The sequence below is a fragment of the Salmo salar genome, chromosome 25 (assembly GCF_965601325.2).
Source record: "Salmo salar chromosome 25, fSalSal1, whole genome shotgun sequence".
Taxonomy (NCBI): domain Eukaryota; kingdom Metazoa; phylum Chordata; class Actinopteri; order Salmoniformes; family Salmonidae; genus Salmo; species Salmo salar.
In genome coordinates this window covers 46221373-46243025 of record NC_138315.1, presented here as the reverse complement: position 1 = coordinate 46243025, position 21653 = coordinate 46221373, and the positions used below count along the sequence as shown (strand labels likewise).

The 21653-nt window shown below is 42.4% G+C and overlaps 1 protein-coding gene across 1 annotated transcript; it reads right to left on the bottom strand.

Annotated features, from left to right (window-relative positions):
- Positions 1–844: 844 nt before the first annotated feature.
- On the bottom strand, positions 845–5158 carry LOC106586834 (protocadherin-8-like). Its single transcript, XM_014174546.3, has 4 exons — positions 2712–5158; positions 2510–2580; positions 1641–1768; positions 845–1368 (listed from the first exon to the last, which is right to left on the bottom strand). The coding sequence occupies exons 1-4, from the start codon at positions 5073–5075 to the stop codon at positions 1016–1018; spliced, it is 2916 nt and encodes a 971-aa protein (XP_014030021.1). The 5' UTR covers positions 5076–5158; the 3' UTR covers positions 845–1015.
- Positions 5159–21653: the final 16495 nt, after the last annotated feature.

Here is a 21653-nt window from a genome sequence, read left to right as displayed (position 1 = left end):
CGAGATGAGATCCTCAGACCCCTTGTGAGACCATATGCTGGTGCGGTTGGCCCTGGGTTCCTCCTAATGCAAGACAATGCTAGACCTCATGTGGCTGGAGTGTGTCAGCAGTTCCTGCAAGAGGAAGGCATTGATGCTATGGACTGGCCCGCCCGTTCCCCAGACCTGAATCCAATTGAGCACATCTGGAACATCATGTCTCGCTCCATCCACCAACGCCACGTTGCACCACAGACTGTCCAGGAGTTGGCGGACGCTTTAGTCCAGGTCTGGGAGGATATCCCTCAGGAGACCATCCGCCACCTCATCAGGAGCATGCCCAGGCATTGTAGGGAGGTCATACAGGCACGTGGAGGCCACACACACACTACTGAGCCTCATTTTGACTTGTTTTAAGGACATTACATCAAAGTTGGATCAGCCTGTAGTGTCGTTTTCCACTTTAATTTTGAGTGTGACTCCAAATCCAGACCTCCATGGGTTGATAAATTGGATTTCCATTGATTATTTTTGTGTGATTTTGTTGTCATTACATTCAACTATGTAAAGAAAAAAGTATTTAATAAGATTATTTATTTCATTCAGATCTAGGATGTGTTGTTTAAGTGTTCCCTTTATTTTTTTGAGCAGTGTATATTAAACATTATATATGGGTTAATGAGAAAGTCCAGACAAGTGAGTGAAGTTCTTGGTGTGTGACTGTAAGAGGCCACAGGCATGGTGTAATTATCTTATCTCATGGAAACCATAATGCACATCTCACATTGTTTCAACATTGTGTTTATTCATAAAACAAAACACATTTTTCACAAACATGTTCATACAATAAGAAAGAAATCAATATATACATCTTCAAAATTGAATTAAATAAAAAAAATATACATCAAGTGTTTTCATTATGCGTCAAGTTCCTTTTCATCCATATTGCATTATCTACTTTGACCAGTATCTGCTAAATCTACTGAATACTACAGTATCTATAAATATCCAATTGTATATTTACTTAGCAGGTTGTTTACAAAATGGTGGCAACTTCAGATATGGTTGCCACTGTAGTAATATCTTGGTTGTGCTCCGGAATTTCATCAAGTCCGGCAGGAGATTGTCTCTTTTGATGTGTGAAGTAAGACGGGAGGGTGCCGGTGTGATGAGAGAATGTCTGCATGGTGTTTCTTGCTTTGGGAATGTTTGTGTTGTAGCCGGAGTCTTTCCAGGAGTGGGGATAGGCATGCGCATTGTTGTAGACCGGTGCTTGGATAAAACCTATTGTGTATGCATTGTCTCTGGGAGCCTGGAAGCTTTGGGTTGGTATTACACAGTAAGTGCCTTGGCAATCCACAGCGAGGGTGTTAGCGGCGTGGAATGAACCTGAAATAGAACACACACACGCATACAGAATTACTTTCCAAGCCCAATGAGTAAAGAATCAAAGTGACTGAGAGTCATTCGCTGTTGCTGGGTTACATAGCCAGGTGGGTTCTACACTTTGGTAGTGGAAGGGGCGAGTTATCTCGACACAGTGAAATCCGCTGCAGTTTCAGTGCTATATAGAGCTATAAAAATGTCAACCGTTCTCTTCATCATTCTGCTACGAGGAACTGTAAAATTGCAGTACTAAATTGTGAAGGTCGTAAACTCACCTTTGGCCCAGGGCTGGAAGGTGCGAAGGTTCCTCTTGCCTCCATCCCCACTGATGTCAGAGTCACTGTCATTGAAGTCACTGTCTCCTTTTCCACTGTCCTTCACGCTCTGCTGGTCAATGCCACTGCTAATAGAAACAAACATATTAGCCCCTGCTAATGAAATCAAACATATTAGCCACTGCTATTGAAATCAAACATATTAGCCAGTGCTAATGGAATCAAACATATTAGCCAGTGCTAATGGAATAAAACATATTATCCAGTGCTAATGGAATCAAACATACTAGCCAGTGCTAATAGAATCAAACATATTAGCCAGTGCTAATAGAATCAAACATACTAGCCAGTGCTAATAGAATCAAACATATTAGTCAGTGCTAATAGAATCAAACATATTAGCCAGTGCTAATAGAATCAAACATATTAGCCAGTGCTAATGGAATCAAACATACTAGCCAGTGCTAATAGAATCAAACATATTAGCCAGTGCTAATGGAATCAAACATACTAGCCAGTGCAAATAGAATCAAACATATTAGCCACTGCTAATATAATCAAATATATTAGCCACTGCACTACTGTGTCTGACTACTGATGTTTGCTTTGTTTCCCTCCTCTCTCTTATGAGCATGCCAGCCCCTTAACCCCCCCACCCCTTCTCTCTTATGAGTATGCCACCCCCCACTCCAACCTCCCACCCTCCACTGCAAACTCCTACCCCCTCTCACTGGACAACCACTGCAATCACATGAAGTATGCATATGGGATGTTAAGTACCTTCCAGTGGCTGGTTATGTAAATCATTTTTGTGGGGAAAAATAATAATTGTGATAAAACAGCAATGATCAATGTGGTGGTATTCTTACCTAATTTGCGGGTAGTATTTGTCCCCTTGCCACACAGATGATGGTTGGAAAGGCTTGGGAGGCAGGAACATCTAAAGAGCAAACACAAGAGAGAACAGGATGGGAATTCATTTCAGCTAGATACATGGATCAGTAGTACAACACTTTAATGTGTACAGTTGTATACAAACACTATTGAAACGGAATCAAATAATCCACCCACCTGGGACTCCAACTCTCCACTTTTCTCTTCATATAGGCTGGACTCATCAAGAGATGAAGAAGTCCTTTCATTGAGGAAACCTCTTGGATCACCAAACATTTTGGGTTGTGCAGAGTTGAGCCTGGGATGATGCCTGGAGTCAAACAGGCCGTGAGTCACGTCTCTCTTGGAGTCATGGTCCTTTCTTCCTCGGTTCAGTTTGCATGTGATAACAACAATCGCTATGGCAATCAGCAGCAGAGTACAACCCCCGCCGAGTATAATGATTACTACTACTGAAATATCCAAGCCTGCGCTTTCCTCATCACTTGACCGCAATACAATGACTAGTTGGTCGTCTGAGAGCTGCAAGTCTGTGACAACAAAGCGAATGGTGGCACTGCTGGAGAGAGGGGATCTCCCACTGTCACTCAATGCAATCTTGATTTCCAACACGTCTCCAATAGCAGAGGCCAGACCCTGTTTTAAAGCTATTTCTCCAGTGTCTTTATTGATTGAAAATATCTTAGAGTCACCTTGTACAATTCTGTAGCTGAGCTCACCATTCATACCCTCATCCTCATCCTGACCTTTGACCCGTAGTGCCAAATACCCCAATGGTGCATTGACAGGAAGAGGAATTTCAGCAGAGTCATTAAGCATAATGGGAAAGGTAAAATAGGGATAGTTGTCGTTCTGATCGACCACATTGATTCTGATCACGGATGTGCTTGACAGTTGAGGTGAGCCCTTGTCGTCAGCCTGGATGGTTAATTCAATCTGCGGGAGCGTTTCAAAATCGAAAGATCTCAGGCTATACAATGACCCTGACACTGGGTCTATAGACACATAGGTCGAAATGGAAGTCTCCCCGACAACCTCGGTGTCTATGAGTTTATATGACACTTTGGCGTTTTTACCCAGATCAAGGTCCCGTGCTACAACAGTTGTTATATATGACCCGGGAATATTATTTTCCAGGACAGAAACTTCATAAATAGATTTACTGAAGAGGGGGGCGTTGTCGTTCTCGTCCGTCACTCTGATGGTATACTGCTTGATGGTTTTGAAAGGAGGAGTACCGAGGTCTTCAGCCACTACAGTGAGGTTATACTCTGGGATCGTTTCTCTATCTAAAGTGGTGGTTGTTACAATCATAAAACTGTCCCCGTAGGCCTGTTGCAACTTGAAATGTTCGTGCCCGTGTAAACTACTGCGCACATAACCGTTGGAGCCAGAGTCGCTGTCCGAGGTGCTGATTAGTGCCACAAAACTTCCCTCCGCTGCGGCCTCCGTGATGTATGCCACATCGTCACTCGTCGAGGTCTTTGGCTTGATGGTGATTTCTGGTCCGTTATCATTTACATCTACGATATCAACAACCACTTTGCAAGTCGATGGAATAGAATTAGTGCCTAAATCAGATGCTTTAATTTTAAGTTCATAGGATATCTTCTTCTCGTAATCAACCAATGTGTTTAAAGTTACAGCACCGGAAATCCGGTCTATATTAAAAATACGCATTGCTTCAGATGATGTGTCTTCTACAAATCCATACACTACCTCGCCATTGATGCCAGCATCTGGATCAAACGCATGCACCTTAAGCACTTGGTAACCTACAGGAGAATCCTCGTAAAGTTCAACTTTTAGTGAGTTGTGCTCAAACGTTGGGCTGTTGTCATTAAAATCCAACACTTTGATATGAACAGTCATTGATCCGGACCTGGGTGGCTCTCCCCCATCTGCTGCCGTCACTTCAACTGTATAGGAATCTTCAGCCTCTCTGTCCATTGCTTTCACAAGCACAAGTTCAGCATACTTCACTCCATCCTCCCTGCTGCGCACATCAACTATGAAATGGCTGGAGGGAGAGATATGGTAACGTTGGATGTAGTTATTGCCGACATCATGGTCAACAGCGATGTCCAACGGGAATCGGGAGTCCACCTGAACATTCTCGGATATTTCAAGGGTCGTCTCGTTGTGGAGAAACTGGGGTGAATTATCATTGATGTCCTTTACCTCGATCTCTACGTGAATCAGCTGAAACTTTTCTTTGGAGAAGGCAACTATGTCGAAGGTGACAAAACACCGCGGGGACCTCGGGCACAGCTGCTCCCGGTCAATTGTTTCCCCAACAGTTAAAAGTCCATCAATCTCCCTCATTTGAATCACACACGAATTGGTCTCCTGCATGAAGCGGAAAGATGTTTGAGGGTCCTCAGCTGGGTCTATCTTTAAATCCTGGGACAGATTTCCAATCTCTGTCCCGGGCGCATCCTCTTCATACGTGTAGTACCTTGTAGTCGTAGACTGAACCGAGTAGAACAGAACAGCAAGCACCACGCACTCTCCAACTCCTCGAAACCCGCAAGATCCCATTTTAAAGTGCAATGATGATGACAGAAAACTTCATAAAGAAAACGAGCTGGAAGTAAACTTGTTGTGATGTTGAGCTCCCTTGCCACGACCAACTGGATTGGATATGGTCCAAAGAGAGCGTTGATCTATAAGCCTTGATTTATGCAAATTAGTTGACTCACCGACCAATGGCATTGAACTGGCCAGCCAAATGGGGCACGTTTGGTTTCCAGCTGGCGCCAATTGCTGCCACCCTTCTCCTCGACAGTGTGCAAATTGTCTTTTTAAATACAGTGCACTCTAAAAAAATGTTTGGCTAAAAACAACCTGATTTGGGTTCTTTGCTAACCCAGCAGTGGGTATTGGACAGAACACATGTTGAGTTATTTTGAACCAGCCAGTTGGGTTGGATGAATAACCCAACTTGTTGGGTTGTTGGGATTACCCAAACCTGGGTTAATTTAACAATTAGTTGGGTATTTTATACTTTAATGCTGGGTTGACCTAGCAGCTGGGTCTTTTTAAATGTAATCCTTAGGTTATTTTCAGGAGACATGGCTTGTTAAGGGGTGTGGCTTTCAGATAGATCTTATTGACCACCCGTGAGAGTAAATGTAATTCCTGTTCATCATGTAAAACATTTTTGTTGTTGCATTTTACACATTCTTCTAGAATATTAAGATTATTTCTTACTATTTTAATAAGGTGGTATCTAACCCAACAATGGGATTTGCAGGCTTTTAGGGAACTCATACAATTCTGTAAGCCTCATTGAAGCTACAAAAATGTTAATGTTGAACCTTAACATGTGATAACTATACAACAGAACAGATGACTACTCTCACGGGTGGCTAAAATGAACTATCTGAAAGCCACATCCCTACTAAACTACGTGTCCAGTCTTCTGATCTGACCTGCTGAGTCATGTCTCAATAACCCTTCTTCAACAACCTATCCTTGCTCTTTTTTTTAAAAGAAATCAACCCAACTCCTTCAACCCAGCTGTCGGGTCAAAAAAAAAACACCCAGCTGTCGGGTCAAACAAACAACCCAGCATTTTTTAGTGTGGTAATGGAATTTGATAATGGTAAGAAAAAACGTCCTTACAGTGAAGCATGTATATTAGCATTTCTTCAATAGAACTTTAATCCAGTTGGGCTTTTCCCATCTGAATAAATACATTTCATTCAGAGGTTATTTTAGACTGAAGTGTTGGTCTGTTTATGAATACAGAAAAAGAATAATCATCATCAACACCGTTTACCTAAAAATATATGTACCATGTATTCACTGTAAATACGGTGAATACTTTATTAACCATGTATTAACTACCCAATAATATTATGGCATTTTTAGTACTTTTATGTTGTAAAATGAACAAACAATTAACAAATTGTAAGTCACCGATTGTAATACTCAAAGAGCAATTTTCAACCTTACATTCATTATCTCCAGCACCATACCAGTTTCTATATATGCGAAAGTGAAATGTAACATTAAAAAGGATGATGTCATCAAAAGTATTAACATAAAAACAGTGATTTTCAAACAATATGAGATTGGCGGTGAAGCGGTAAGCAGGAAAATCTATAAAAAAATAAACTTGATGAATCCTACTTGATTTACAGCCTTTCTTCTAATCCTCTTAACTAGAAGAACTTATAAATGCATAATTTTAGCATATTTACACACTGGAATTGTTTAAACAAGTCTACCTTTATTTTGTTTTATTTAACTAGGCAAGTCAGTTAAGAACTTATTCTTATTTACTTTTGATGGACTACCCCGGCCAAACCCTAACCCGGACGACACTGGGCCAATAATGCACCGCCCTATGGGACTCGCAATCACGGCCGGTTGTGATACAGCCTGGAATCAAACCAGGGTCTGTAGTGACGCCTCTATCACTGAGATGCAGTGCCTTAGACCGCTGCACCACTCGGGAGCCCACTTTAATTCAACATGAGAATAGTCACATAGTTACACTAGCCCACAACAGTGATTGGGGCATAGCCTACTAGTAGTCTACCAGAACTGCATTAATGTGAAGTTTTAAACTGGCTTTTGACAAACATATGGGTGATTAGTGTGTGTTGATTTTTAAAAAAATAGACTGTTTTGGGCTTCAAAGGGCTCAGGCCTGATTGACACCTTCCTCTAAGTTGGAGCTAAATCTGTCTGAGCCACCCAATGGAGCAAGCACAGGAAGGCGTTAACAACGACACACTTACAAGGAGTCACTGGGGCATTAAGCATTTGTTGGTCTACTGACTCTGGTTAAAAGAGGTGAAGAGAATTTAGCATAAGGTAATCTACATTAGAGAATGTGATAGCTTGAGGCTGGTTTTAGCTGTCAACTGCACCATCAATTAAACTGGCTGGAATTCAATCAAAACTGAACCTCCCATACCAATGACTACAGCAGTGTCAGCTCACTCACACAAACACTTCTTATTCTGAAAACTGGAAACAGCAATCTGAGAAGTTTTTACAGGACCTAAAACCATTTGTATGTCATTTTATTTTATTTGAAGATGGGAAAAGACATATATACTGTGCAAGCATAGAGATGCTGGTTCAGTTGAATTGAGCTCATAGAGTTGCTGATTTAGTTGAATTGAGCTCATAGAGATGCTGGTTCAGTTGAATTGAGCTCATAGAGATGCTGGTTCAGTTGAATTGAGCTCATAGAGATGCTGGTTCAGTTGAATTGAGCTCATAGAGTTGCTGATTTAGTTGAATTGAGCTCATAGAGATGCTGGTTCAGTTGAATTGAAATCATAGAGATGCTGGTTCAGTTGAATTGAGCTCATAGAGATGCTGGTTCAGTTGAATTGAGCTCATAGAGATGCTGGTTCAGTTGAATTGAGCTCATAGAGTTGCTGATTTAGTTGAATTGAGCTCATAGAGATGCTGATTTAGTTTAATTGAGCTCATAGAGATGCTGGTTCAGTTGAATTGAGCTCATAGAGATGCTGGTTCAGTTGAATTGAGCTCATAGAGTTGCTGATTTAGTTGAATTGAGCTCATAGAGTTGCTGATTTAGTTGAATTGAGCTCATAGAGATGCTGGTTCAGTTGAATTGAGCTCATAGAGTTGCTGATTTAGTTGAATTGAGCTCATAGAGTTGCTGATTTAGTTGAATTGAGCTCATAGAGATGCTGGTTCAGTTGAATTGAGCTCGTAGAGATGCTGGTTCAGTTGAATTGAGCTCGTAGAGATGCTGGTTCGGTTGAATTGAGCTCATAGCTACAAGTGACTTGCCCGCTCATCTTAGCACATATTGTTTGAACAAGTTCATAAAAACGATCCATAAATATTATAACCTGTCTTGTGAAATGATTTCCATGACGTATATTGATCTACTAGTTGCATTGAAGTCACAGTCTTATTCCATGCTGTGTTTATACTGTCCATCACATGGGCCCTCGTATGGGACTCGACTGGAGCTACTAAGGCCATTGTTTGATTCTCCATTAACAAACAATACCCTGAAAGACTGTCAGTAAGCTTCTGAAATAAGCTCATGCACAGTCTGATCTGTGATTAGTGATGTTATAATACTGCGCTGTGGTCATGGTTCATCCACAGTAACAGAGAGGAGAGGAATGCAATAACCAAAGGCTGTCTTATTAACTTGCTAACTGAAGGAATTTGGCAGATTCAAGGGAATTGTTCTCGGGTTATACTCCCACCACCACTGAAGCTATTTCACGAACAGAACTGAAGGAGTCATTTTGATTAACATCTGAAGAAATGTATAAAGGTTATGTAAAGGTGGTCCCGACTTACGTTTACTTGTATAATTGCAAGGCATAATATTGTTATACAGTATTAATTGAGTCTACTGTACAGTGTATATTATTGTGTCTTTTCAGGAATAATTAAAGTACTAAATAATTAATGATAGTCAAAGAAAACATGTTTACATTTGTGTGAATAAACATGTTTGAGTTTTGGGAGCATTGGAAGAAATTGCAGATGACGTCTTTCCTCTCCAGGCAGACTGGGCAGACCAGATGCCCTCTACCCAGGACAGGCAGACTGGGAACAGGCAGACTGAGAAGACCAGAAGCCCTTTACCCAAGACAGGCAGACTGGGAACAGGCAGACTGGGAAGACCAGAAGCCCTTTACCCAGGACAGGCAGACTGGGAACAGGCAGACTGGGAAGACCAGAAGCTCTTTACCCAGGACAGGCATACTGGGAAGACCAGAAGCCCTTTACCCAGGACAGGCAGACTGGGAACAGGCAGACTGGGAAGACCAGAAGCCCTCTACCCAGGACAGGCAGACTGGGAACAGGCATACTGGGAAGACCAGAAGCCCTTTACCCAGGACAGGCATACTGGGAACAGGCAGACTGGGAAGACCAGAGGCCCTCTACCCAGGACAGGCAGACTGGGAACAGGCAGACTGGGAAGACCAGAAGCCCTTTACCCAGGACAGGCAGACTGGGAACAGGCAGACTGGGAAGACCAGAAGCCCTCTACCCAGGACAGGCAGACTGGGAACAGGCAGACTGGGAAGACCAGAAGCCCTTTACCCAGGACAGGCAGACTGGGAAGACCAGAAGCCCTCTACCCAGGAAAGGTAGACTGGGAACAGGCAGACTGGGAAGACCAGAAGCCCTCTACCCAGGACAGGCAGACTGGGAACAGGCAGACTGGGAAGACCAGAAGCCCTCTACCCAGGACAGGCATACTGGGAAGACCAGAAGCCCTCTACCCAGGACAGGCAGACTGGGAAGACCAGAAGCCCTCTACCCAGTACTCTCTTTAGCCCCCAGACTGGCCGGGTGTGGAAATCCAGGATTTCATGGCTAATGTGAATGAGTTTGATTGATACTTGTGCTCAATTAGTTGTTTGTCACTAAGAGGCTTAGGAGTTAATCTTATCTACCACTCACACATACTTGTGGAATGGCCATATTTTTAGAAGGTTAACAACCAGCAATTCTTGAATCAACCTAATGTTTGATCAAAACCAGTGAGGGAACAATTCATTATTTTGACAAAACGCTAAACAGGGGAACTGTTGTCTGAATAATACTATAAGTCATCAATCAAAAACTTTATTTTACCTCACAATTCTTAAAAAAAAACAACATAATACACTCTTAGAAAAAAAGATGGTAAGTACAACCATACAGGGTTCTTCAGTTTGTCCCCATAGGGGAACCATTTTTGGTGCTGTGTAGAACCCTTTCTTCAAAGAACCCCCTGTATATGGTTCTATCTAGAACCCTCTATGAAAGGTTCTTCCAAGAACCATTTTAACATCTAAAGGTTCTTCCTAGAACCGCCTATGAAGGGTTCTACCGAGAACCCTTTTATCTTTGGAGGGTTCTTCCTAGAACCCTCTATGAACAGTCCAACCAGCTTTTAAAATGTTATGATTTATTAAAATACCTAACATATATCATAAAGCCTTTCTTTGTCATAGTTATACCATAACACAGTGGTGTTAGGAATCTCCTGGTTTTCAGGCCACATCAGGCCTGAAAGTCACATTATACGGGCTGGCAAAGTGAAGTATAATTCCTATTGGAATCCAACCAGAGTTAGGATATCCAACAGGTGGAGTTGTAATCAACCTAAACATGCTTTCAGAATGACTGCCAAGGTAGGGTAGGTAGGTAGGGTAGATTGAATACTGAGACTACCTCAATCACTCTAAATTGGAACAACCATCTCAGTAACGGGTTCAAGAAATCCAACAAATTGGATTAGTTTAGATACATGTATGTTATTTATTCAATAAATCCGACAGATTGGATTAGTTTAGATACATGTATGTTATTTATTCAATAAATCCAACAGATTGGATTAGTTTAGATACATGTATGTTATTTATTCAATAAATCCAACAGATTGGATTAGTTTAGATACATGTATGTTATTTATTCAATAAATCCAACAGATTGGATTAGTTTAGATACATGTATGTTATTTATTCAATAAATCCAACAGATTGGATTAGTTTAGATACATGTATGTTATTTATTCAATAAATCCAACAGATTGGATTAGTTTAGATACATGTATGTTATTTATTCAATAAATCCAACAGATTGGATTAGTTTAGATACATGTATGTTATTTATTCAATAAATCCAACAGATTGGATTAGTTTAGATACATGTATGTTATTTATTCAATAAATCCAACAGATTGGATTAGTTTAGATACATGTATGTTATTTATTCAATAAATCCAACAGATTGGATTAGTTTAGATACATGTATGTTATTTATTCAATAAATCCAACAGATTGGATTAGTTTAGATACATGTATGTTATTTATTCAATAAATCCAACAGATTGGATTAGTTTAGATACATGTATGTTATTTATTCAATAAATCCAACAGATTGGATTAGTTTAGATACATGTATGTTATTTATTCAATAAATCCGACAGATTGGATTAGTTTAGATACATGTATGTTATTTATTCAATAAATCCAACAGATTGGATTAGTTTAGATACATGTATGTTATTTATTCAATAAATCCAACAGATTGGATTAGTTTAGATACATGTATGTTATTTATTCAATAAATCCAACAGATTGGATTAGTTTAGATACATGTATGTTATTTATTCAATAAATCCGACAGATTGGATTAGTTTAGATACATGTATGTTATTTATTCAATAAATCCAACAGATTGGATTAGTTTAGATACATGTATGTTATTTATTCAATAAATCCAACAGATTGGATTAGTTTAGATACATGTATGTTATTTATTCAATAAATCCAACAGATTGGATTAGTTTAGATACATGTATGTTATTTCTTTTTGTGTAGGATAAAATATATGAACTAATCAATGTAAATGCAAAAACACAGATATTACAGTAAAACAAACAATTCTGAAATTTTACTGCAATAGAGTGTGCTGGGAAATATTATATATGGTTCTATGCAGAACTCTTCTTGCCTTCCAAAGAATCATCAAAGCACCCTTTCTTCTAAAAACAGTTCTTAGGATGAACCCTTTGCCTTCCAAAGAACCTTTGACTTCCAAAAAAGGTTCTTCTGATCAAAACGGTTCTTGGTAGAACCCTATCCCTCCACAAAGAACCCCTTTGGAACACTTTAGGAACCCTATTTTCTAACAGTGTAGTAATAGAGATCAGTGTCATGTGTCATGTGTTTTTAATCTGCATTATCTGGGTTACTGTGACCCAATGTAGCATGCCACCAGAACCTGCTACTGTGACCCAATGTAGCACGCCACCAGAACCTGCTACTGTGACCCAATGTAGCACGCCACCAGAACCTGTTACTGTGACCCAATGTAGCATGCCACCAGAACCTGTTACTGTGACCCAATGTAGCACGCCACCAGAACCTGCTACTGTGACCCAATGTAGCATGCCACCAGAACCTGCTACTGTGACCCAATGTAGCACGCCACCAGAACCTGCTACTGTGACCCAATGTAGCACGCCACCAGAACCTGCTACTGTGACCCAATGTAGCACGCCACCAGAACCTGCTACTGTGACCCAATGTAGCACGCCACCAGAACCTGCTACTGTGACCCAATGTAGCACGCCACCAGAACCTGCTACTGTGACCCAATGTAGCACGCCACCAGAACCTGCTACTGTGACCCAATGTAGCACACCACCAGAACCTGTTACTGTGACCCAATGTAGCACGCCACCAGAACCTGCTACTGTGACCCAATGTAGCACGCCACCAGAACCTGCTACTGTGACCCAATGTAGCATGCCACCAGAGTAGACCATGAAGGAAATAGTCTCATCACTAATGATGCATGGCTACACTCTTAGAAAAAAGTTTCCAAAAGTGTTCTTTGGCTGTCCCCATAGAACAACCCTTTTTGGGTCCAGGTAGAACCCTTTTGGGTTCCAGGTAGAACCTTCTGTGGAAAGGGTTTTACATGGAACCCAAAAGGGTTATTCAAAGGGTTCTCCTATGGGGACAGCTGAAGAACCCTTTTAGGTTCTACATAGCACCTTTTTTTTCTAAAAGTGTAGCCTAGGAGTGATACTTATTTGCCACTTAAGATTGGTGATTAAAGCAGATCACAGCTTGATTAGGACCTGTGTGGTGACAGTAAGAGCATTAGAGTAGATTAATGGGTTAGACCATCTGCTGTAGACTGAAGGGATTTTAATTAAAGTTAAGAATAATGTTAATCTTCTTCTTGGCAGGCCATAACACAATAATCATAGTAGCAATTTTTAGGAACGCTCTGTCTCTCTAATAACAGGACTTTAACACTGATACCGATATGGGCCATTTGACGACAGTTTGGGCTCCAAACAGCAAACCTGCTCTCCTCCTCCACCTTGTAATGTTTTTTACAATGTCCAACAGCCAAGATGGCGTGGCACAGGACCAGGCTTTTGGTGACACCGTAGGCATTAATCCTTCAGCATATGTCACTGGGAGAAAATGTCTCTGAACAGAACATAAATAACAACCTTTTGGAAAGCATCCCTGTTAGCTACGTTTCATACTGCTCTATACCGGTGTCCTTGCCAAGGCCAGGTGATGTAAGACTACCACTTCATCATATACAATGAGACATGCTGAACAGTTTCAGGTTTTCCTGCTCAGTTTGGTTCAGTTTAAAATGAATAAAGCAGTGTTTTTCTGTACAATTTGTCTGTATTTGATACCATGCACAGTTATACTGACATGACAGCCCGACAAATGACAAGTTGTTGACAGTATGCTGACATGTATGAAATACGATTCTGTGGGGACTGTTTATTTAAATAAATACAAATTCCACCCCCCCAAAAAATCTATATTTGTACGATTTGAAAAAGGAATATGCAAAACATGATTGATTATTCTGAATATACTGAATCAGTCAGTTAATTCATCTCAAATTATTCCAATGGCTGAAAACAGGGTAAGACATCTCCTTTTCAGTTTCCTCATTTTACTTGTCACCTCAAGTGGTCTATTAAGTGGGGGGGTATACATGTCACTCCTCGGGCCATGGGAGGCCATGTGTTATGTACAATGGCCATGTTTAATGTAAGCCATTTGGGCTGTCTGAAAGCCAGATAAAGCTAAAGCTTACCCCTCAACTGTGTGTTGTAGCCCCCCGGGCAGGGGGACAAATGGGTGGGAGTGAGAGGGCAACAGATGTGGAGGTGTCAGAAGATCAGCCTGACTAGTGGACTCTTTGGCCTGGCTAGTGGTCTCTGTAGCCTGGCTAGTGGTTTCTGTGGCCTGGCTATTGGTGTCTGTGGCCTGGCTAGTGGTCTCTGTGGCCTGACTAGTGGTTTCTGTGGCCTGGCTATTGGTGTCTGTGGCCTGGCTAGTGGTCTCTGTGGCCTGGCTAGTGGTCTCTGTAGCCTGGCTAGTGGTCTCTGTGGCCTGGCTAGTGGTCTCTGTGGCCTGGCTAGTGGTCTCTGTCGCCTGGCTAGTGGTCTCTGTGGCCTGGCTAGTGGTCTCTGTGGCCTGGCTATTGGTGTCTGTGGCCTGGCTAGTGGTCTCTGTGGCCTGGCTAGTGGTCTCTGTAGCCTGGCTAGTGGTCTCTGTCGCCTGGCTAGTGGTTTCTGTGGCCTGGCTATTGGTGTCTGTAGCCTGGCTAGTGGTCTCTGTGGCCTGGCTAGTGGTCTCTGTAGCCTGGCTAGTGGTTTCTGTGGCCTGGCTATTGGTGTCTGTGGTCTGGCTAGTGGTCTCTGTAGAATGGCTCGTGGTCTCTGTCGCCTGGCTAGTGGTTTCTGTGGCGTGGCTATTGGTGTCTGTTGCCTGGCTAGTGGTCTCTGTAGCCTGGCTAGTGGTTTCTGTGGCCTGGCGTGGGCTCTGTGGCCTGGCTAGTGGTCTCTGTAGCCTGGCTAGTGGTCTCTGTAGCATGGCTAGTGGTCTCTGTAGCCTGGCATGGGCTCTGTGGCCTGGCTAGTGGTCTCTTTCGCCTGGCTAGTGGTCTCTGTAGCCTGGCTATTGGTGTCTGTGGCCTGGCTAGTGGTCTCTGTGGCCTGGCTAGTGGTCTCTGTAGCCTGGCTAGTGGTCTCTGTGGCCTGGCTAGTGGTCTCTGTGGCCTGGCTAGTGGTCTCTGTAGCCTGGCTAGTGGTTTCTGTGGCCTGGCTATTGGTGTCTGTTACCTGGCTAGTGGTCTCTGTAGCCTGGCTAGTGGTTTCTGTGGCCTGGCTATTGGTGTCTGTGGCCTGGCTAGTGGTCTCTGTAGCCTGGCTAGTGGTCTCTGTGGCCTGGCTAGTGGTCTCTGTAGCCTGGCTAGTGGTTTCTGTGGCCTGGCTATTGGTGTCTGTGGTCTGGCTAGTGGTCTCTGTAGAATGGCTCGTGGTCTCTGTCGCCTGGCTAGTGGTTTCTGTGGCCTGGCTATTGGTGTCTGTTGCCTGGCTAGTGGTCTCTGTAGCCTGGCTAGTGGTTTCTGTGGCCTGGCGTGGGCTCTGTGGCCTGGCTAGTGGTCTCTGTAGCCTGGCTAGTGGTCTCTGTAGCCTGGCTAGTGGTCTCTGTAGCCTGGCATGGGCTCTGTGGCCTGGCTAGTGGTCTCTTTCGCCTGGCTAGTGGTCTCTGTAGCCTGGCTATTGGTGTCTGTGGCCTGGCTAGTGGTCTTTGTGGCCTGGCTAGTGGTCTCTGTAGCCTGGCTAGTGGTCTATGTGGCCTGGCTAGTGGTCTCTGTGGCCTGGCTAGTGGTCTCTGTAGCCTGGCTAGTGGTTTCTGTGGCCTGGCTATTGGTGTCTGTTGCCTGGCTAGTGGTCTCTGTAGCCTGGCTAGTGGTTTCTGTGGCCTGGCTATTGGTGTCTGTGGCCTGGCTAGTGGTCTCTGTAGCCTGGCTAGTGGTCTCTGTAGCCTGGCTAGTGGTCTCTGTAGCCTGGCGTGGGCTCTGTGGCCTGGCTAGTGGTCTCTGTAGCCTGGCTAGTGGTTTCTGTGGCCTGGCTGTTGGTGTCTGTAGCCTGGCTAGTGGTCTCTGTAGCCTGGCTAGTAGTCTCTGTGGTCTCCTGAGTCCTGTAGTGTGGCACAGGGTCCACATAGCTCCAAAACACAGATCATCCCTGCCAGCCTCCAACGCAATATAACTGTGCATGCTATTCAGTGTAACACCACGCATTCTGTCACATTTTATAGTCCTTCCCTTAGTCCTCATATGGTTTAGCTGATTCTCTTTGTCTGTGGCTAGCTTGTGTCTTGTTGTAAACATGCAAGTTAGCTACAATGGACGTATCTACTTTGCTATTCATTAAAATTTGTATTGCATGCAATGTTTATACATCAAGGAAAACGTAAAAACAAAGATAAATTATTGTAATGAAATGCTTAACACAAGTATGGTGTTATTTAATTATTTTGTGAAAAATGTATTTGTCTATTATGGCTCAATTGAATGGATAGAAACAAATGCATTAATGTGGATGCAAACATGATTCTAGGATTTCTTTATGTTGGCCACAGAAGGCTCCATCTATAAAGACCTTTAGAGAGAAACACCGTGTTGTTGTAAATCCTCTAAAAACACAGGTCAGAAGAGACATTTGTATTCTAGAACAAATCATACTGTAAACATCCCAAACCCTCCTCTACTCCAATCCCATTCTAAAACGAGTTCCTTCTTCTTCAAAGAATGATTCTAGTCACAATTAGTGTTTTGTAGCTTTGTGAAATCATGCTCTTTTCAGAGGACTGAAATGTGAATCTTCTTTGTTCATCTGTTGAAAGAGCATTGTTTCTATGACACAGACACTACCATCAACTCAGACGCATCCACAAAAAAGTAGCTGTTCAATTGTGATTTTTTTAATTTAACCTTTATTAAACTAGGAAAGTGAGTTAAGAAAAAATCATTATTTACAATGACAGCCTACCACAGCCAAACCCAGAAAACCCTGGGCAATTGTGCACTGCCAAATGGGACTCCCAATCATGGTCGGATGTGATGCAGCCTGTATTCGAACCAGGAACTGTAATGACGTCTCTGGCACTGAGATGCAGTGCCTTAGACCGCTGTGCCACTTGGGGGCAAGTGACAAGCAAGTATTCAGTGTCAAAGAGTATAATAACATTACATTATGCGTCACTAAAGAATATTTCCAGACACGTTTGTAGCACAAATAATCCACACCCAAAAAACTGGAAATTGTGAGAATTTACAAGAAGATCAATGGTGCCAGTGCCATCAGAATCAAAAGGCCTGTATTTAAAACCAGGGGAGAGAACGCCATCTCCAGGCCACAGGCCTCCCTGCTGTTGCCGAGCCATCATGGCTGATGACATCCAATGACACTAGCGTCGTTAGAGCGAGAGCCAATCCTCCTAGTAACCTGCCCTTTTCCTTTTCCAACATATACATTTCATGCAGTCTCTGATCAATACCTAGCCCAACTAATGAATCATAAACAAGTGTGTGAAGCACCTGTCTCAAAGTACATCTTCTCCTGGCAGATCATAGCAACACAACACAAGCTAATTAAAATGAGAGAGATAGGATTTTGACTGGAGCTCCTGAACTGAAAAAATGTTTTATATGCCGTCAGAGTCTATTTGAAATCAGTTCTAACGTTATGAGTGTGAAGCGTGGGGCCCTTCACTCTGTGTTGGTAGACCTCTGTGATGGATGTTGCAATCCAATTAGGTTGACTTTACATTTCATGGTTTATATTGAATTTCACCACCTCAAGGTACACGGCTGAGAACCTTGGAAAATCAGAGGTATACAGCACATATTTGTATCCTTTTACTTTCAAAGATATTCCATGGAATATGTTTTGATTACTGATACATATTACATATTCTACACGACACATGACTATTCTTATTCCATTTTAATTGGGATTTTCCACATTTACAAACTGGCATGTTCAGCTTGTATAAATCCTAGTTTAATTACATATTTCCATATCGCAATGTGTTTTATCTGAAGCTGCAATGTGCTCACTATTCACTGTATATTCCTTGAAGCTTTCTGTCAGTGACTATCAGGCAGGGTAAATCACTGTTTGTTTGGCTGGCCAGGTGGTGAATATATTTTATTTTCTGTGGGATGCTTGTTTTATTAAAAACAGGAGAGATGTGTGTGTATGTATGTGTTTGTGTGTGCGTGTGTACATGCGTGCGTCTGTGCATGTATGCTAATTTGTATATTGTCAAGGACCAGGATTTTTTCTCCTTCCCACTGAATATATTATGTAGCTAGATATTTCTATCCTAAAAATATTGCCTCTCCTTGAAGCAATTTCCTGCTCAATGTTATCTGATGCTGGTGAATAGCCTCTCATTGGCAGGGCCACATGACACTCTGACTGGGTAAGACTTGGCTGTGAACACCCTCCCTGGCTCCTTACCAATCCAGAGTCTGCCTGGGCCTGACAGCCACCATTGGACTGGCCACTGGGGGTGGACTCCTGGGCCAACCGGCCATTGAGGGCTGTAATCAGTCCGTTCAACATATATGGCAAGGCTTGACGATACAGAAGGCTGATCCCTTTGTAGAAACAACCTCTCGTTACACCAGGAGATGGCAACATTGAGATGGGAGTTCCACATTGGAAAAATGTATGCTGCATTGTTGGAAAATGTTATTTTTTTTGCTGGCTTGGTGTGAGAAAGGAGAGGTTGATCTCAGGTTTAATTATAATGGAGATATAACCCAAGAAATAGACCCTTCTCAGAAAACATATTGCAGGGTATATTGTAGAATCATTCTTGATAATGACAATGTTTATTGTCTGGAAAGTATTTATTTTACTGACAAAATAAGGCCCCTAAAGATGTGTCCCTGGCAATTTGTTTAAGTATTGCGCATACACTTAAATCCTCCCTACAAGATTTACTACATACATACACACATACACACACACACACACACACACACACACATACATACATACATACATACATACATACATACATACATACATACATACATACATACATACATACATACATACATACATACAGTTATATTAGATAGAACATTTTCAGTGAAGGCTATGAAGAGAGAGACACATTTTTGTTGTTGTTGATTTTTTAGGATCCCCTTTAGCCGACACCAACGGTGACATCTAGTCTTACTGGGGTCCGACACACAACAAAAACGACATTACAGACAAAATACTTTACAATTTATATACATTTAAAAACATTAACATGTAGTGTGTGTGTGTGCATCTATCAGTTAAACATACATGTCAATAAATACACACAACAAGTAGGTCACATGGGGGAGAGGCGTTGTGCCGTGAGGTGTTGCTTTATTTGTTAAACCAGTTTGCTGTTCACTTGCGCTATATAAGATGGGAGTTCCATGCACTCATGGCTCTGTATAATACTATACGTTTCTTGAATTTGTTCTGGACCTGGAGACTGTGAAAAGACCCCTGGTGGCATGTCTGGTAGGGTAAGTGTGTGTGTCAGTGCTGTGTGTAACTTGACTATGCAATCAATTTGGAATATAAAAACAAGAAGTGACGCAGTCAGTCTTTCATCAACTCTTAACCAAGAGAGACTGGCATGCATATTATTAATATTAGCTCTCTGATTACAATGAAGAGCAAGATGTGCCACTCTGTTTGGACCAGCTGCAGATTAACAAGGTATTTCTTGGCAGCACTTGACCATATAACTGACCAATAATCAAGATAAGATAAAACTAGAGCCTGCAGGACTTGCTTTGTTGAGTGTGGTGTCAAAAAACAGAGCATATCTTTATTATGGACAGACCTCTCCCCATCTTTACAACCATTGAATCTACATGTTTTGACCATGACAATTTACAATCTAAGGTGACACCAAGTAATTTAGTCTCTTCAACTTGTTCAACAGCCACACCATTCATTAACAGATTTGGCTGAGGTCTATAACTTAGGGAATAATTTATACCAAATACAATGCTCTTAGTTTTAGAGATATTCAGGACCAGTTTACTACTGGCCACCCATTCCAAAACAGTCTGCAACTCTTTGTTAAGGGTTTCAGTGACTTCATTAACTGTGGTTGCTGATGCGTATATGGTTGAATCGTCAGCATACATGGACACACATGGTTTGTTTAATGCCAGTGGCAGGTCATTGGTAAAAATAGAAAAGAGTAGAGGGCCTAGAGAGCTGCCCTGTGGTACACCACACTTTACATGTTTGACATTAGAGAAGCTTCCATTAAATAAAACCCTCTGAGTTCTATTAGATAGATAGCTCTGAATCCATGATATGGCAGAGGTTGAAAAGCCATAACACATACATTTTCTCAACAACAGGTTATGGTGCATAATATCAAAGGTTGCACTGAAATGGAACACAACAGTTATCAGGAATGAAGGTAAGACCCAGATGGAGACAACGTCAAATTAACACTGGTTTAATAATCAAACAGTGGCAGGCAATAGACAGGTCAAAGCAGGCAGGGGTCAGTAAACCAGAGGTAGGGCAACGGTACCAGACGGCAGGCTGGCTCAGGGTCAGGGTAGGCAGAGGTCAATAATCCAGAGGTGGGGTCAAGGTACAGGTCGGCAGGCAGGCTTATGATCAGGGACAGGCAGAGTGGTCAGGCAGGTGGGCTCAGAGTCAGAACAGGCAAGGGTCAAAACCAGGAGGGCGAGAAAAAGTGAGACTGGGAAAGCAGGAGCTGAGAACAAAAACGCTGGTTGACTTGACAAACAAGACGAACTGGCAACAGACAAACAGAGAACACAGGTATTAATACACAGGGGATAATGGGGAAGATGTGCGACACCTGGAGGGGGGTGGAGACAATCACAAAGACAAGTGAAACAGATCAGGGTGTGACACAGTTCCCACAATCTTCTTATTTCTTTCAACCAAGCGTCAGTAATGTGTGCCATTGCAGTACATGTTGAGTGCCCTTCTCGATAAGCATGCTGAAAGTCTGTTGTTCATTTGTTTACAGAGAAGTAATATTGTATTTGGTAAAACACCATTTTTTCCAACAGTTTGCTAAGAGCTGGCAGCAAGCTGATAGGTCTGCTGTTAGTATCAGTAAAGGCCGTTTTACCACTCTTAGGTAGCGGAATGACTTTGTCTTCCCTCTAGAACTGAGGACAAAAACTTTCCTCTAGGCTCAGATTAAAGAAATGAAAGGTAGGAGTGGCTAAAGAGTGGCTAAAGAGTCAGCTACCATCCTCAGAATATTCCCCCTCAAGCCGATACCACGACGGCCCTCAGGGAACTACACTGGACACTGGACATTGTGCAAACTGTGCAAACTGGAAACCACATATCCCGAGGCTGCATTTATTGTAGCTGGGGATTTTAACAAAGCAAATTTGAGGAAAATGCTACCAAAGTTCTATTAACACATTGACTGTAGTACAAGCGCTGCTAAAACACTCGACCACTGCTACTCCCACTTCCGGGATGCCTACAAGGCCCTCCCCTGCCCTCCCTTCGGCAAATCAGGTCACTACTCCATTTTTCTCCTCCCTTCCTATGGGCAGAAACTCAAACAGAAAGTACTGTGCTCAGGTCTATTCAACGCTGGTCTGACCAATCGGAATCCATGCTTCAAGATTCAAACAATCACGTGGACTGGGATATGTTCCGGGTAGCCTCTGAGAAAAACATTGACGTATACACTGACATGGTGACTGAGTTCATCAGGAAGTGTATAGGAGATGTTGTTCCCA

Excerpts from the sequence above, each read along its gene's own strand:
- LOC106586834 (XM_014174546.3), bottom strand. The coding sequence starts at position 5,075 with ATGGGATCTTGCGGGTTTCGAGGAGTTGGAGAGTGCGTGGTGCTTGCT. Across the intron at positions 1,769-2,509 it reads AAATACTACCCGCAAATTAG|CAGTGGCATTGACCAGCAGA; the intron begins GTAAGAATACCA and ends TGTTTCTATTAG. Across the intron at positions 1,369-1,640 it reads CTTCCAGCCCTGGGCCAAAG|GTTCATTCCACGCCGCTAAC; the intron begins GTGAGTTTACGA and ends GTTCTATTTCAG.